This window comes from Neodiprion virginianus, chromosome 7 (assembly GCF_021901495.1).
Source record: "Neodiprion virginianus isolate iyNeoVirg1 chromosome 7, iyNeoVirg1.1, whole genome shotgun sequence".
In the NCBI taxonomy this organism is placed as follows: domain Eukaryota; kingdom Metazoa; phylum Arthropoda; class Insecta; order Hymenoptera; family Diprionidae; genus Neodiprion; species Neodiprion virginianus.
The window spans coordinates 21,001,009-21,019,575 of NC_060883.1; the positions used below are offsets into that span (position 1 = coordinate 21,001,009).

At 39.0% G+C, this 18,567-nt stretch overlaps 2 protein-coding genes across 33 annotated transcripts in view; both read left to right on the forward strand.

Moving 5' to 3' along the window:
* LOC124308751 (uncharacterized) overlaps positions 1–3,324 on the forward strand; it is a 112,478-nt gene extending 109,154 nt beyond the window's left edge. For both annotated transcript variants that reach the window (XM_046771764.1, XM_046771765.1), the window contains 2 exons: positions 2,550–2,644; positions 2,855–3,324. In XM_046771764.1, coding sequence (XP_046627720.1) covers positions 2,550–2,629 — 80 coding nt within the window. In that variant the 3' untranslated portion in view covers positions 2,630–2,644; positions 2,855–3,324. The remainder of the gene's footprint in view (positions 1–2,549; positions 2,645–2,854) is intronic.
* A 5,612-nt stretch (positions 3,325–8,936) lies between these two features.
* Positions 8,937–17,643, forward strand: LOC124308791 (streptococcal hemagglutinin-like). 31 transcript variants are annotated; one of them, XM_046771865.1, is made up of 26 exons: positions 8,937–9,033; positions 9,196–9,261; positions 9,497–9,550; positions 9,646–9,777; positions 9,873–10,004; positions 10,100–10,231; positions 10,327–10,392; positions 10,555–10,617; positions 11,285–11,335; positions 11,508–11,561; positions 11,721–11,777; positions 11,877–11,933; positions 12,066–12,122; positions 12,255–12,311; positions 12,444–12,500; positions 12,631–12,687; positions 13,364–13,981; positions 14,756–14,872; positions 14,927–14,962; positions 15,017–15,088; positions 15,125–15,358; positions 15,827–15,943; positions 15,980–16,384; positions 16,589–16,636; positions 16,807–16,872; positions 17,097–17,643. In XM_046771865.1, exons 1-26 carry the CDS (start codon positions 8,961–8,963, stop codon positions 17,144–17,146), a joined length of 2,928 nt encoding a protein of 975 aa, XP_046627821.1. In that variant the 5' UTR covers positions 8,937–8,960; the 3' UTR covers positions 17,147–17,643. The 31 variants fall into 31 exon arrangements, 30 of the variants coding, with proteins under 30 accessions (XP_046627821.1, XP_046627816.1, XP_046627812.1 ...); XM_046771860.1 differs by having other exon boundaries at positions 14,756–15,088; positions 15,980–16,141; positions 16,214–16,384; XM_046771856.1 differs by having other exon boundaries at positions 14,756–15,088; positions 15,125–15,232; positions 15,287–15,358.
* The last annotated feature ends 924 nt before the right edge of the window (positions 17,644–18,567 follow it).

Here is an 18,567-nt window from a genome sequence, read left to right on the forward strand (position 1 = left end):
GAATCTCGATTTTTATTTCGACACTTTAATGAAATGATAAAGTTTGCGTCACCTAATTGATTTATTCAGGCCATCAAATCCGTTCCATGAATTATATGTATACATATATATATATATATTACAGTGTGGTAAAATTTACAAAAATTATCAACGTCACTGATTGGTTATCGCGATCAATATATTTGGTGGATCGTATATTGATTCTAAAAAATGTACTCACAGTATCACAATTTTTGATATTCGAAATTCAAGATTCTTTTAAGCAAGGGACGTAGAGGCTTCGCGAAACTGAAGTGGAACATATTTTCGGATTTTAATCCCCTCTCCGTGTTCGTTTCGCAATTCCCGGACCTCGGAATGATGGGGGGAGGGGGGGGGGGGGGGGTGGTTGAAGGGGGAAGGGAATTGGCAAGCGTCGAACCGACTTCGGTATTGGTTTGACAAACGTGCTCGCTAGCGCGTGATCGAAATTTGTTTAATCAATCGCAGATCGGTAATGCGGAGCAGTGAGACTAATTAGTCGGCTAGACTTCGAGGTTCTGGAAACTGGCTAATAAGTACGCTAACAAGGTTGCCATGTAATAATGCGTTACGTAGGTAATAATTATGCATTCACGTAACGATAAGCTGACTGTAGCTAGGATACAAATTATGACGAGGTGGGCTGGTTTGATCCGTCGAGAAATCCGAGTTGACGCTTAAATAGAAACGACTTCGGTTCTAGTGCTGATGAATTTTCATCGTATCTATGAAATGAGACTAATTAGCGCAGAGGAATCGGAATTTTTGGTTGGAAAAATTGTTCGATCGTCGAAGCTTTCGAGCTTCGAAAAATCTTGGGGCTGTTTTTTTGGGGACGTGCTTTTTTCGCAAGCTCTTTTCTCAGCGATGGAATATCACCGATCGAAAATTGTTCGCATTTAGGGAGATTCTTGTCCCGAAACAGGTTCGACGCTTGTTTAAACAGTTGTTTGGCAGATATCGAGTTTCCGTTTCGTCTCCCTGCAGCTTGGCTCACTGTTTCAACTTTTGAGTCCTTCTCACCATTCCTCGTCGTGACTCTCGAGACGCCGGTTCCACACTCAACCAACTCTCGAGCCGAGAAGATTTGCGTCGTTTTGTGAATTGGATTAAGCCCAATCTCCTCAGATGGCTTGCTTCATATCCAAATGCACCGCGGTTTCTAACTCTTGTCGTTACACTCCGAGATATTTCATCGAGCAAACAAGCTGCTGTGCTGCAAGCACGTAGCTCGGAATGCTTTGGTCAATAATTAACCACATCCACTTTTACGAGATTGTTGTTATCGTCGGTTTGCGACCCCCAAAATTCCCTCAGCAGGCTCATCGTCACGTCCACTTACTTATTGGATCGCTAAGCATGCTTCTAGCTAGACGTTATTATTAGTTATCAACTGACTAAGTTGGTATGCGAGCAATTATTTGATATATAAATTCCTCAATGTCTCCTGAAATTATGGTAATTATTCTCGAATGATTTTATGATTACGGTTTACTGAAATATGACAAGTTGGGCATTTGTGTTTTTTGGTCAAGCAGATCGATTTAATCGTTTTTTCTTCGTCATTTCAATATTCCCAGGTGAGAGAAAAAAAAAAAAAAAAAAAAACAACTGGTTTTGAGAAAAAAAAGTTTCTTCTTCGCTCGATTTGCAATTTGATTAAAAAATTATACAGGAGGCGAATTTTAATCGGTAAAAATTTTTGTACAATTATCTAGAACGATGAGAATTTCGTAAAATTTTTCTAAAACAATATCTTCGAACATCCGGTTGTAAAATATCGGTGGAATTCTACGAGAAGTTGAAACAGCGTGTTTTCGAAATTTGCCGAAGCATCAACCTCCGGTTCGGTAAGAAATAAAATAAGGGTTGAGAGTCGAAGCCGCGAGGTAAAAGGAGAGCGTTTGAGAAAGGAACTCGCGGCGGCAAATGTCGCCGTTGTTAAAACGGTCAAGGGTTTGAACGGGGCAGAAAGAGGAATGGAGGAAGGAATAGAAGCATCGCCGAGAACGCTGAGAACGTGAAATAGAAATTCTTGGAGGGTCTTTGGGTCCGGAGACATGCTCGCCTCCATAAAGTCGCGACAATGAAGCGCAGAAGCCCTGCTTCTCCTCCGCCACTTTCTCGTTACACCCCCGGCTCTTCCTCTCTTCCTCCATCTCGCCCCGTCCCATTTGGCACCGTTATTTCATCCCCCAGATAGTTCCGCTGTCCAACACTGCCGTAAATTCAAGTTCATATGCGACCGTAAAATTTTATCCCGCTTCAACTGCCCGGCATCAGTAAAGCTCAGTCAGCCACCCTCTTGTCCGTCTCGAATATTTTACCCCCTCGTCTCCCTCCCTTTTTCTCTTCTTTCCTCACAATATATTATCTGTTTTTCTTTTATCCTTTTCTATCTCCGCATAAAATTAAGGTGAAAATTTCAACTATGGCCAAAGGAAACGGTCCTAATTCTCGTGACCGAAAGTCATACTTTTTTTTTTTAAACCGAATCTTTAAATTTTTTTTCAATTCTTATGTTTCAGGTAACGCGGTGAGTTCGATTCCTAACGGGCTGATGATACTCCTGGTCAATACTCTTGTCGTCTGTTCTTCCATATTTTGAACTGCTTGCAACAAGGTTTGTTCACATATTTTCTCTTTCGATTTTCATTATACGCATACGAGAATCTGATCTTCTCATTGTTTAATGCAAATGAAACAGTTTTTCAATCATTCTTTCAGATCATTTTTTATGTTTCTTGATTGTTATGTTTTCTTTTTTTTTTCTCCATATTTGTTCTGCTAAGTTTTACAAAAGTGTTATTTTTCTTTTAACTTCTGATTTCAGATCACGCATTCGGAAGAGTCTGACCCGCATGTATGGGACACGATTTGGAAAACCGTCAACGATATTCCTCGTGTCGTTTCATTGTCAATCATCATTACTCAAGATTATTATAAATTTATATGATATATATATATATATATATATATATATATAATATAAATATATATTGAAACCCCCACACAGACACATTATATAGTACATAAATTATTATTATTATTATTATTATTATTATTATATATATACTTACTGTTACATGATCTTAATAATCTTTCAATTGTCATCAACTCGATACGACGCCTAGCTATGGATAGTTTAAAATTCAAATCGCAGCTGATCAAAGAAAATTGAGAATGAGGCAACTTCTCGAGCCGAAAGGTAGGGATAAAAAAAAATCAGCTCTGGCTTGTACACGTGTGAAAATGTTAATAACGGTCAGTGGTAGAGGACACCGAATGGTGTAAATTGGGAGATTAGATGATTTTTTATGTACGTATATCGTCTGCTGGCAGTTGTATAAAATTTGCACAGGTGTCGGAACGTTATTCTGGATAATGATAAGTATGAAGTCGGGTTCAGTAAAGCGTGAGAATTAACAGAAGTGCCGAGAAAATTAAATACAACGCGCATTCATACTATTTATAATGCTAAATGCAGACTTGAATTGTGTGAAAAAGATTTGGAGATGAAAAAAGAAGAAAAGAAAATAATATGGCGAGACGCTTGCACGAAATTCGTTGTCTCTTGAAAAATGGCGCGATGGTCGGCATATTCATGAAAAATGTGACACGACAATATGAAAAATAATTATATCAATTCAGTTTTCGTTAACTCAGGTAAATAGATTTTCGGACACTACCTACAAGTATGCGTATGTATGTTACGTAGGAATTTTCTACAAACTTGAAAGGCAGGAGGAGATCAAATTATACATATATATACTCGTGAAATACATACGTGTGTGTAAAATATGACCCACGTGTAACATATAAATAATAAATATGCTCTGTAATATAGCACAATTTTTTAACGGATCGATAATATAATAATAATATATATATATATATATATATATATATATATATATATATATATATATATATATATATATATATATATATGTATAAATATACGTATACTGTACATGTTTTATCGGGCTGAATAATAACGTTTAGCCGAAGAATCTCTTTTCGCCCTTAAGGCAAGATCGTAAATTTATCAAGACGTAACGTATAAGCGATTATATATATAAGACGTCGCGAAACAGGGTAAGATGAAATATTTTGCCAAAGAATATTGTATAATATACGTACGAACGTGAGCAGGTTTCTCCTAAAATCACTTTTATTGTTCATAATGTGTTGTTAAAGAATTATTATCGATCGTTATTTTCAACTTCGAAACTTAACGGTGTCCGATTATTCAATTTTAAGTAAATGGATAAATTAATGAAATTGATTTTACGCTGCGATTAATCGTCGAAACTCTGGATACTGACAAAGCTTTGGGCAGAGAGTAAAAAAAAAAAAAAAAAAAAAAAAAATTACGATTATTGCTCTGGTAGTACATACGAGACCAATGGTTACATTCATAAGGACTAAACTAATATCGATGTTTGATCTGGAGGAAATAGTAAGAATTTAACTAGTCTGTAATAGCTAATCATGTCAACTTTATACCAAATGTTCTAGTAAACATGTTTTAAACTTATTGAATTGTAAACAACGCTATAAACACATCCAAACATATATATATATATCACATATTATGTACATACACATGGAAAAATTAATTTTTAGGGCAAAACTGCAGCGTCTAGTTCAACGTTTCGGAAAAACAAATGTCAAGCGGAAGCAATGTTGCTGGAATAAACGCGAGAGCGGAATATCTTCGCGTTATGTTTCCAAAGATGAATTTTCAACCTTTTCTTTTGTGCAATATTGCCTCAATCTGTGTTTGCATTTGTAACGTGCTTTCTATTTATTTAAAACCAAATGATTCATTGGAATGATGGATTCCTCAAAATTCGTTTTCACGAGTAAGTATCTTTGAGAATAATTTCTTTTTTTCTTCACCATAATTGGCATTACGAAACGATGAATAAGTTCAACCGAGCTGCAGTTTGACATTTTGGTAACAATCAATTTGCGGAAATGTTCGTATCGGTGAGCTGATGACCGTTTGATTTGCTTCGCGGAATTAATTATTAATCGGTGTCTTGTTAATTTCTTTGGTTTACATTGCTTGGTGTATTAAAAGTAAAAGTTCAAGCGGAGTTATTGCTCTCTAATATCGCTGTAAAAAATGTTACCTGTTTGTATCTTAATTAATTACTGCTACGATTGTTGTTGCCTATATGTACGAGATTTGTGGTTTTTCTAATAATAGTATAGCTAGCCTGAAAATTGTTATAGCTGTGATGGAAATTTTCTCATTTGCAATCTTTTTTGGAGATCAAGGTGCGGAGGTAATTAAAAAACCGAAAGATCGGGAGATATTGGGAAACGATGTAATTAAATATCGGAATAACGAGTAAGATATACATAAAAATATATGAATAAATGAAAAATTTTGTACACCAATAAATCTCGTATATTATTTTCAAAGAAATTTATCATTTTCACAAATACGATATCGTGTAATATATCTAACGTAAACAGTACGGCGTTTGTTAATTGTAATATAATAACTATTCGTGACTAATTTTGTACGACTGAAGGATGAGTGTGTTATGTCAGCTATTGTACAGACTCTCGTGGCGGAGTGATAATATATTTTTAATCGAAATGCGAATAAAATTTATTTAATGCAGTGATTATTCACTATTTTACAATAATTATAACTGTACCATAAATTGCATCGGCTATAGCAGTATATATAACGTTGTATAAAAAGAAAATTTTAAAATAAATAAAACATTGTCGTTTTGAAACCTCGGACTATATTTCCAGCCCATTCAAATTCGTGTGAACAGAATTTTTCCACCGATAGTCCAGATATAAAAATAAAGCCTAGCCTTTTTCGAACGATTTCAATAGTTAGCAGAAAAACCAAAACCAGTGGTCAAGCTAATTTAAATTTTCTGCAATCACACACAGTGAAGTTATCAAAGTCCTAAATTTGTGTCAACATTTATGTTGCTGATAGTTCAATGAGTTTGATTTCGATATGATGTTCCTTTTTATGAATCCCTACCAGTTAGGATTTTTTATAAATTTTGAATTCTATGTGAGATCGTGACTTTTGATTTTTCAATATCAAGCCTATCTTATCACAGTCGTACAATTTCAACTTGAATAAGCAGATTATTGGACGGTAAGTACATACAAGTTTTTGTGTATATATGTATACGAGATGCGAATTTCAAGGAGCTCGGAGAAAGATAATTTTTTTTTATACACAAAGCGCGATTGATTTCTTAGAAAAAAGTCATCAGTACCTTGACAATGACTGATGATACACAAACAACTTGATCTCCAAATAACATTTTCTCAATACGAAAAGAAAAAATCGAACAAAAAATGGCTTCAATGAATATCCTGCAAATGCTGTGTCGATGTGTTTCACGTTTCTCTCACCTTTTAAATTATTCTTCATCCTTCTTCAACGGGTTCAGAAATCAAGAACTACTCTCTTTTTTTCATGCTATGAGAATGATTTTTCAGATACCGAGAAGCGTGCAATGAACTAATCATTATTAATCAGTTATAAGTTTCAGTATATGAAACAGATTCTTAAATTATTGCTATCACGATATTTGCACGCGTATCACCATTATTATTTCAATCCCAGATCTGATCACCCTGTTTTGGAACATGAATTAAAAAAATATTTTGTGCTTAAAGTGTTTTTCGTAGGGCAGCCCGAAGAATGAATTCTGGCATTGAATAATTGTGGTGTGATCATGTAAATTAAAGTTTTCATCAGCAAATAAAGTTTGAAGAGTTCCACAGTTGTTTTCACAAATCGAATGATGAAGTCGGAGGCTGCTCAACGTATGAATATTATAATTTCACCCTTCTCCATTCAACGTAATTTCTAAAATGTCTTGAGCGATAAATCTTTCTCGATTTCATTACCCTCAATAATCAATTTCATTTTGTTTGTTGCTAAGACAGTTGACATGACTTTAATTCCGGCGGACAGAAGCAAACAAGAACAATTTATCGTTGGCATAAGGTAAACAAATCTTTGACAGCTGTACGTGACAGATTTTTCATTTTTGTCAAGCTTACTTGACAAGCAGGCAAGTGTTTCATGGGTATGAATTGAAAATCTCTGACCACCCTAACTATCACGCAATCACAGTAAATGTATACTTTATGATCAGCTATCGGAACGTCACAGTTCCTTTTATCGATAATACATTATGTGACAAGGGAATAAAGTAGGTGATTATTCCCGTACTACACATAGAACTTTATTTCCCACTCAACTCTGTTCATATTATTAACTTGAAAAGAAAATAAAAGAAAATATGATCTCAGATTTCCCGGAAATGCGGGAGAAAAGTGTTACTTTGAGTTCTACGTTTGAGAACGTATAATCCGTCCTTGCCCTTCATGAACCTGGAGAACCTCGCGAAAATTTTATTAGTTGTTACTATCCAGAAATTTGAAAATCTCAGCGTTGACTTCAGGATATCAAGAAAATTTATAACATCTTTAATGAATAAATAACCAGGTAAGTTTCGTCAAATTTGAATACGCTAGATTAGAATCAGATGGTTTCAAAATTTGTCCATGATTCGTTGTAATGATAGAAAAGTGTTTTTTGGTCTGAATTTATAAAACTTTTCGGCTAAATTGGTTACATTATGGAGGTAAATTTCAAGTAACCGCAATAGTTTACTGTGTACGTTGCTTGTCACAGTCCACTTAATGTTTAAGGATGTTTGGATAACTTAAAGTGGATAAAAGATGTCTTCAGATTGGTATCAATAAGTCATTGCGACAGCGAAGGGTTTCAAGTGAAATATTCATAATACTATAGAAAGAGTCACTTTGTTGTCTAATTGTTTAGGGTAATTAATTCGATCGCAACAACTTCAAATGACCTCCAAATAATGGAGATGCAAATCATTGTCCATATCAAATTGTGGTTACGAAAATTGTCCGTTCGAGCTCGTCAAACACAATTTAATCTAAACTAATGCACCATTCTATTTCAATCCTAGTTAGTTACTTGAAATAATTTTTAGGAAATTTTTAATCACATAATTTGAAAACGTAGTTTATGAAAATACCTTAGTCACGTTTCATGTATAATGGTTCGGTAAGCCACTCCAATTTTTGCAGTTGAACTGTTCCGTTTGTGCAAAGCAGCGAATCGCCCAGTTGATATCAAATACTCTTGACACCACAGCTGTTGAAAAATTTTCTGATAATCCAAAGTAAACTAAAAAGCGGTTATTATATTGTGACAAATGCGAAAGTACGTGTTATTTGTGAATCGAAACCAAATGAAGGAAGCAAAATTATCGGAGGTAAAATATGTGCAAATAGTCTGGTGGTTGAATGAGAAAATTTCCAACGATGAAAGCAGCTTTAAAGTTTTTAGGATTTTGACGACGTGTCATCATGCACACTGATTTATTTCCTCGCCGATGATTTTGCATGGATAGTTTATCATTTATCGATGATTAATAAAGTAACCTGAGGCTGCAAGAACTTTCATACGTTAATAAAAACGAGAATGAAAAGTTAATCAATCAATTTCTGTATATCGTATAACTTTATTCATGCAATACGCGATGGGTTTTGTAGCCCATCAATTTTCAACTGGTACTTGTATCAGCAAACATCAGTTTCTTCTTGTTCGTTAACCGTCCTTTTTCCACTAAATGATATTGGTACGCAAAACCTAGCACAAGAAGTTTTGATAATCCTTGAAGAAGTGACAAGGTGTAGGTGAAATTTCTTGGTTTTTAAATATTGGCAAGATTGTCAAAGCACGTTCCATTTCTGCTTTCTGATGACGTGTGTTTATAGTATCACAGTTGTGTAAAGCCAATTGATAATCACATGACTGCGTCTCATGGGTATAAATATGCCACCTTAAATCTGTATACATTACCGGATTATTCGTTGCTGGTTCTCTTCTGCTCACTATGAAGAAATCTTTCTGCTCGATTCTCGCCGTGTTGGTGTTGTTCCAACTCTGCGGCGGAATTCATACACGAGGCGAGTACACGGTTTTTTGTTTCACTTATTACGATTTTGCGTCCAAATGTGCATCACCTAACTATCATCAACACCCAAAGGATGAAAGGCTGCTGATTTATTTACCAACTGCAGGCTAATTCTCAGTTCATCGCTAATAGCATAAATTTTTCCGTATTTTAGTCATTTCTGATATACCTTCACCGGACAATAACGAGGGTAGCGGTTTCGGAGGTGATGGAATTGAAGGTGAGCAATGAATAACAAAGCTTATAGGTCATCAGTGTTACTAATAAGGGCAGAATCAATTTCACAGAGATTTGTCCATTTCAGTCACCGCTTGATTCTTACTTCATTAACATCGACACCAACATGTGGATTCCAATGAATCCTTACTACAGTAAACATAGATGTGTCTTACCGATGCTGTGTAACATGGCGAAAGTCTTTTATCACCGTTAAAATTAACTGCGTCGTATTTCAGAGATCCAAAATGGATTCGACTCGATCAATTCTGGGCCGGAAATTGTTCCGATAGGTGAGAGTGAAGGATTAATATCAAGAGATGATCAGTATTACTAATGGATGCTACATGAGAAAAAGAGCATTGCTTTCAATATTTACGTGTTTCAGAGGTCAATGGAGGAGACCAACAATATTTGGAAGGGTTGCCCCCTGCCCCAATCCAAGGAAATATGGGTGGTATTCAAGAGTTCAACAATGGATTCGACTTAATGAATTTTGAGCCTGAAAATGTTCCGATAGGTGAGTGTGAAAGATAAATATTATGAGAAGATCAGTGTTATTAATGGATGCTTCACGAGAACAAGAGCATTGATTTTAACACTTGCATGTTTCAGACGTCAACGGAGGAGATCAACAATATTCTGAGGGATTGCCACCTGCTTCATTCCAAGAAAACATGGGTGATATTCCAGAGTTCAACAATGGGTTTGACTCAATGAATTTTGAGCCTGAAAATGTTCCGATAGGTGAGTGTGAAAGATAAATATTATGAGAAGATCAGTGTTATTAATGGATGCTTCACGAGAACAAGAGCATTGGTTTTAACACTTGCATGTTTCAGACGTCAACGGAGGAGATCAACAATATTCTGAAGGATTGCCACCTGCTTCATTCCAAGAAAACATGGGTGATATTCCAGAGTTCAACAATGGGTTTGACTCAATGAATTTTGAGCCTGAAAATGTTCCGATAGGTGAGTGTGAAAGATAAATATTATGAGAAGATCAGTGTTATTAATGGATGCTACACGAGAACAAGAGCATTGGTTTTAACACTTGCATGTTTCAGACGTCAACGGAGGAGATCAACAATATTTTGAAGGATTGCCACCTGCTCCATTCCAAGGAAACATAGGTGGGTGGATAGCAATCTACATAGCAATGAATTTCATGTTACAAATACGAGCAAGACATAAATATGTTTGTGAGAAATACAGCCGTAAGATTGTATGAGAAGGGTTCTTTCCTTTTCAAGAGTTCAATCTCGAGGTAGCTTTATCAAGTTCACGTGTTTCAGATTACATCGTGAGTCAAGGCGATAATGAAAACGGGCAAGCAGCCTTTCGAATTCAGGGTGAAGGTGAGCAGACAATGATTCTTGATCGATTGACAAATGTCATTCAATATGCATGGAAAAGTATAAATATTCGTTCAAAATGCAGCTATTCAAGTATGTTAGGCTGATCATTTTATTCAAGATGTCCAAGAAAAGCTGTCTATTCAAAGTTTGACTATTTATTCCAACAGCTTTATAGAATGTAGAATAAGAATCAGATGGAGTTGAAAGTTTTTGAATTAAGGTTTAAACGAAACAATGAATGTGGGTTTTCATATGGATTCAGTGATTTTAGGAAAAATTCTCGCGATTGGAATCGCTCCGATTTATACAGGGATTGGTTCATTTTGTCAATGGGTAGAATTTTGTCGATCAATTCTCTTGTCCTATGTAAAAGTTCCTATTGAATGATACTGGGCTGGTGTCAGTGAGCTGCGATTGAATCGTTGTTAATATTGTTCAGTCATATTACAGAGCGAAAATGAAGTTTCAGTGAATGATAATGGAGCACAATAGTAAATCGCGGTATTGTGTTGGACGGTTCACTCAATTTTCATTTCATCGAACGAGTTTTTGAATCCTGTAGAATCTTTTCGCTCGATAGACAAAGAAGTTTATTTTCGACAGCGCTGATGTAATGTAACGTGGCAAGTGTTTTGTCGTCGTTCGTATTAACCTACGTCCATTTCAGACGCTGATGCGGGCATTCCAGTAGGCAATGACGAACAGCCAATTGATAATGGTAGGTTCACGATGATGATTAGAGTAATAATTATGATGTTCCGGTACAACTCCGTGTATCGGTTAATATGTTGTCCAAGAATTTGGCTAATTATTCGCATATTGTAGGTAGTTTTTTTATTTTTCAAACATTTCCATATTCAGACATTCTCCATCATATTTACCTGATTTAGATGCCAACGTTGACGTTCAAGATGATTCACCGGTCATTGGATTTGTAGGACAAAGTAAGTAGCTAACAATTCAACCTAGCGGTGATTGTTATTTCCGATAGATAAAAAGCTACATACGCTTATGGACAATACAGCTGTTACTATGTGTGAAAGAAGTCTACTATATTTGAGGTGTTGGAAGAATGGTATCCATTTATTGTTGACGTATTTCAGATACCATCTTTGACGAACAAGCGCCGCTGAACAATGCAGGTTTCTCGGATAACATGGGTGAGTGTAACACTAAGCTAATAAGATGAGACACATTTTTCTTACATACGCAGCAGCATCTATAAGAAGATCTTTCTACATTCGAAGCACTTTATTTAGGTGACGGCTCTGGAGAACAAGCATCAGCAACCAATGCAGGTTCCGGTAGTCAATTTGGTACGTGTAACACTGACTAATAAAACAAGTGATGTTTTTCCTGGCGTGGAAAGCACTATTTTAATTCAGGTTTTGTAAAAGAAAATCGTTTCATTCGCGTTTTGGTTCATTTGGTTGCATTTACAATTCTAGGTGACAACTCTGGTGAACAAGCACCAGCAAACAATGCAGGTTCCGGTAGTCAATCTGGTATGTGTAACACTAACTAATAAAACAAGTGATGTTTTTCCTGGCGTAGAAAGCACTATTTTAATTCAGGTTTTGTAAAAAAAAATCGTTTCATTTGCATTTTGGTTCATTTGGTTGCATTTACAATTCTAGGTGACAACTCTGGTGAACAAGCACTAGCAAACAATGCAGGTTCCGGTAGTCAATCTGGTATGTGTAACACTAACTAATAAAACAAGTAATGTTTTTCCTGGCGTGAGAAGCACTATTTTCATTCAGATATTGTAGAAGAAAAGCGTTTCATTCGTTTCTTCGTTCATTCGGTTGCATTCACAATTCTAGGTGATAACTCTGGTGAACAAGCATCAGCAAACAATGCAGGTTCCGGCAGTCAATCAGGTAAGTGTCACATTGATTGTTACAACAAGCAATGTTTTTATAGGCGTGAAAACCAATATTTCATACAGAATTTGTGAATGAAAAAGTTTCATCCGCTATTTGGTTTATTCAGTTGCATTTACAATTCTAGGCAGTAGCTCTGGAGAACAAGCATCATCAGACAATGCAGATTCCGGTAGTCAATTTGGTAAGTGTCACAACAAGTAATGTTATTCCTACCGTAAAAAGCACCATTTTTATACACATTTCGTGAATTAAACACGTTCTATTTGTCGTTAAGTTCATTTCAACGTGATTTATTTTCACTAACGAGTGAACTACAGTCATATTACATTGAATACGAAGACTGAAAAATATGATAATTTTTAAACCGGTTGGAAAAATTTCCTAATACATTTGCATCAAGCCTTACGCTCGTCTGAATTTTCAAACGAACATGCCTGATGAACGCAAAGCTTTATTCGCACTGATGAGAATGCAATTGAACGATGTGAACGGTACAATAGTTGACTTTACCACAAAACAACAACTAGAGACTCCAAAACATATTCTAAATATCAGATACCGCTTGAGTACGGTAATATGATTTGATTGACTCACACTTGTGATACGCAGCTAGGATTGATTCGCACATCAGAGACTGTGACATTTGCTCAGGTTTTTATTACATCTGTTGAACAGTTTCATGTTGCATTAAAACTACATTTGCAGAAATATACCAGCCAACAGCTAGTACGTTAGAGCAATCGAAATTAGGATCTAATTGCAATCGACAAAATTCTGAGATTTACAGTGAGGTATAATGTCTGTCACCCCGTGTGATTGGATTTCCCGATGCTGTTTCTGAGATCTCTGTATTCTAGGCGAAGCATCTGTTGAATGGAGAATTAATTCGACTGCGGCAATTAACGAAGCCGCGACAAACACTGACGTTGCGACGACGACTGAAGCACAGACAACCACGGTAGCTGCAACAACTGCTGAAGCTGCATCAACGGCCGAAGCTCAGACAACGACCGAAGCTGGAACAAGTGACGAAGCTGCGTCAACGACCGAAGCTGAAACGACTGATGAAGCTGCATCAGCGACCGACGCTGGAACAAGTGACGAAGCTGCTTCAACGACCGACGCTGGAACAACTGACGAAGCTGCATTAACGACCGAAGCTGGAACGGGTGACGAAGCTGCGTCAACGACCGACGCTGGAACAACTGACGAAGCTGCTTCAACGACCGAAGCTGGAACGGGTGACGAGGCTGCGTCAACGACCGAAGCTGGAACAAGTGACGAAGGTGCGTCGACAACCGAAGCTGGAACAAGTGACGAAGCTGGAACAACTGACGAAGCTGCTTCAACGACCGAAGCTGGAACGGGTGACGAAGCTGCTTCAACGACCGAAGCTGGAACAAGTGACGAAGCTGCTTCAACGACCGAAGCTGGAACAAGTGACGAAGGTGCGTCGACAACCGAAGCTGGAACAAGTGACGAAGCTGGAACAACTGACGAAGCTGCTTCAACGACCGAAGCTGGAACGGGTGACGAAGCTGCTTCAACGACCGAAGCTGGAACAAGTGACGAAGCTGCTTCAACGACCGAAGCTGGAACGGGTGACGAAGCTGCATCAACGACCGAAGCTGGAACGAGTGACGAAGCTGCGTCAACGACCGAAGCTGGAACAAGTGACGAAGCTGCGTCAACGACCGAAGCTGGAACAAGTGACGAAGCTGCTTCAACGACCGAAGCTGAAACAAGTGACGAAGCTGCTTCAACGACCGAAGCTGGAACGGGTGACGAAGCTGCTTCAGCGACCGAAGCTGGAACAAGTGACGAAGCTGCTTCAACGACCGAAGCTGGAACGGGTGACGAAGCTGCTTCAACGACCGAAGCTGGAACAAGTGACGAAGCTGCTTCAACGACCGAAGCTGGAACAAGTGACGAAGCTGCTTCAACGACCGAAGCTGGAACGGGTGACGAAGCTGCGTCAACGACCGAAGCTGGAACGGGTGACGAAGCTGCTTTAACGACCGAAGCTGGAACAAGTGACGAAGCTGCTTCAACGACCGAAGCTGGAACAAGTGACGAAGCTGCTTCAACGACCGAAGCTGGAACGGGTGACGAAGCTGCATCAACGACCGAAGCTGGAACGAGTGACGAAGCTGCGTCAACGACCGAAGCTGGAACGGGTGACGAAGCTGCTTCAACGACCGAAGCTGGAACAAGTGACGAAGCTGCTTCAACGACCGAAGCAGGAACAGGTGACGAAGCTGCGTCAACGACCGAAGCTGGAACAAGTGACGAAGCTGCATCAACGACCGAAGCTGGAACGAGTGACGAAGCTGCGTCAACGACCGAAGCTGGAACGAGTGACGAAGGTGCGTCGACAACCGAAGCTGGAACAAGTGACGAAGCTGGAACAACTGACGAAGCTGCTTCAACGACCGAAGCTGGAACGAGTGACGAAGGTGCGTCGACAACCGAAGCTGGAACAAGTGACGAAGCTGGAACAACTGACGAAGCTGCTTCAACGACCGAAGCTGGAACGGGTGACGAAGCTGCGTCAACGACCGAAGCTGGAACAAGTGACGAAAGTGCGTCGACAACTGAAGCTGGAACAAGTGACGAAGCTGGAACAACTGACGAAGCTGCTTCAACGACCGAAGCTGGAACAAGTGACGAAGCTGGAACAACTGACGAAGCTGCTTCAACGACCGAAGCTGGAACGAGTGACGAAGGTGCGTCGACAACCGAAGCTGGAACAAGTGACGAAGCTGGAACAACTGACGAAGCTGCTTCAACGACCGAAGCTGGAACGGGTGACGAAGCTGCGTCAACGACCGAAGCTGGAACAAGTGACGAAAGTGCGTCGACAACTGAAGCTGGAACAAGTGACGAAGCTGGAACAACTGACGAAGCTGCTTCAACGACCGAAGCTGGAACAAGTGACGAAGCTGGAACAACTGACGAAGCTGCATCAACGACCGAAGCTGGAACGGGTGACGAAGCTGCTTCAACGACCGAAGCTGGAACGGGTGACGAAGCTGCTTCAACGACCGAAGCTGGAACAAGTGACGAAGCTGCTTCAACGACCGAAGCTGGAACAAGTGACGAAGCTGCTTCAACGACCGAAGCTGGAACAAGTGACGAAGATGCTTCAACGACCGAAGCTGGAACAGGTGACGAAGCTGCGTCAACGACCGAAGCTGGAACAAGTGACGAAGCTGCATCAACGACCGAAGCTGGAACAAGTGACGAAGCTGGAACAACTGACGAAGCTGCATCAACGACCGAAGCTGGAACGGGTGACGAAGTCGCATCAACAACCGAAGCTGGAACAAGTGACGAAGCTGCTTCAACGACCGAAGCTGGAACAAGTGACGAAGCTGCTTCAACGACCGAAGCTGGAACGGGTGACGAAGCTGCGTCAACGACCGAAGCTGGAACAAGTGACGAAGCTGGAACAATTGACGAAGCTGGAACAACTGACGAAGCTGCGTCAACGACCGAAGCTGGAACAAGTGACGAAGCTGCGTCAACGACCGAAGCTGGAACAAGTGACGAAGCTGCGTCAACGACCGAAGCTGGAACAAGTGACGAAGCTGGAACAACTGACGAAGCTGCGTCAACGACCGAAGCTGGAACAAGTGACGAAGCTGGAACAACTGACGAAGCTGGAACAACTGACGAAGCTGCGTCAACGACCGAAGCTGGAACAAGTGACGAAGCTGCTTCAACGACCGGAGCTGGAACAACTGATGTAGCTGCGTCAACAACCGAAGATCAGACAACAACCGAAGCTCAGACAACCACCGAAGCTGCAACAACCACAGCACAGACAACGACTGAAGTTCAAACAACAACCGAAGCTCAGACAACTACTTCTGCTCGTAAGTGGACGAAATCAAATTCATCTGACAAAGGAAATCATCATAAACATATCGCTATCGCCAAAAGTGACAATAATTGATCTAATTGACATTACGTTATATTCCAAATCGACTTACTTGATCAAATGCTTTTACTGAACAATGTTTCCGTTATTGAGAACGGATTTTCCAACAGCTGATTATTATATTTTACACACATTTCAGCTACCACAACGGAAACTCCTACCACAGTCGTCACTACTCTTTCTGATGGTAAGTGTAATTCGTATACTCTAGACACCGTTGATAATAAAACGTATTTGTAATGCTCCTATCACCATATGAGATCAATATTTCTACATTGTCACTATAGTATGCACTTATCGGCTAATCTTGTAAGGAAGAGTTCTGTCCTAATTACTGCGAATGTTCTCATATTTTAGAATCTTCCGACACGTCGTCCTCCTATGATTCCGGTTGGTCGCTATGGGATGCTGTTGTATCAAGTGGTGAGTAGATGGCAATAATACTCATTACACTATTGTTCCGATATCGAAACGTACATCTGAATTCGAAATTGAATGTGGACGCATACCAAGACAAATTCATTTGCTACATTATATCGAATTTTTAACTTTAATGAAATTTGTCATCAATTTATAATACTGCTCATTGATGTTGATGATTCGTCGAAAATTCATGCCCTGCCTTTATACAAATCTTTATGTTTCAGTCAAGACCGCTGCATCGGCAACTAAAAATACGTTATTCGGGTGGTTATAAGTTTGGATCTTCAAGTGTGACTTACACATTTTTTAGCCATAAATTGTAATATCTATTTGTAATAAGACACTGTTTTATTTGTCTGGATTGACAGAGGATTGTACATGCCACGTCGGATTCAAACTTATGTAGTGCAGTCAAAGAACTTTTCAACCTAACACATGAGATCAAAATTCTGTCAAGTTGGTAATATACAAAATCATGTAGGACGAAACAAACACGAAAAGAAAATGTTTTCGTACGTTAGACGATGAATCTGGGTAATATGTCAGAGTTATTGAGACATTTTATTCTCATTGAAGGAGACTCTGTACTACTTTGCAATTATTTCAGCATCAGATGTAATTTTGATAAAACGATACATATAATTTTTAGAGAAATATGTATGGTTTGATTCATTACGCATGTAAGGACGACAAAATTTGCGTGAATTACAGCAATACTTTAGATGCGTTCATGTAGTTCAGGTTTAATAAACTTGTGTCGTTTGTGAAAAATAAGGAATTCCAAATACCCATTGGTACTAGCTGGGTAATAATCTTTGCCAAATCGAAAGTTGTTTCAAAAGCATTTTGTCACAATGTGCAGAAATTTAAAAGCAAGTGCTGTTCATTCCCTGACCGCTGACGTTGAACGACCTTGGGGCAAGTGGGCAACGTTTATGATGAAAGACGATTAGTAGTGATTGATGCTAATCGAGGGCCGCCAAACACAATACACCTGCAATCTATTACTACTTTTCTGTTCATAGATTCTCTTTGAACTAACTACGAGGAAATATGCCTAAACAGAATTTCCGTTTCTTCTTCACGTTCACCAGAATGATGAATGATCGTATGACGTTCGACGAACGAGTAGTTACCGCGAAACCAATTCTGACATCTCCATATTCAATTCATGTGTACGTTTGTCCACTCCAAATAACATAAATACCTAAGCATCGTGCCAAATGACATTTCTCTATTATTTTCCGTTTACATCTGTTTATATAAATAGTACGCTTTTGTGCTCCAGTCCTCTGACTCAACGAGTGCGAAGAGTGAGTAGACATTCTGTTGAGTACCGTAGGTAGATGCGAACGATGTATGTGTGATGTGCTGAAGTCGGCTACACTACTGTGTATTTACTTCTGAGACAAATCTACGACTGAGCGTCCGTGTGAAAAATTCAAGAGTCATTTGATCAGGAGTTGAAAGTACCTATATTAGATACACCCTTGTGAAGCTTTCGGACAAAGTAATATCAAAGTGACTTGTTTCTCAAGCTCGTGACGTCAGTTTCGGAAACTCGATCGAGTCTCCTTCACTTTTAAAAACTCGGACTGTCCTCCTGGTTTCTGAAGGTGCCAGTTGACGCGCAAACTCGGGAATGCCGCGCAAACTCTAGAAACAGGGGTTGCCCGCAACGCTGATGCGTTAGGG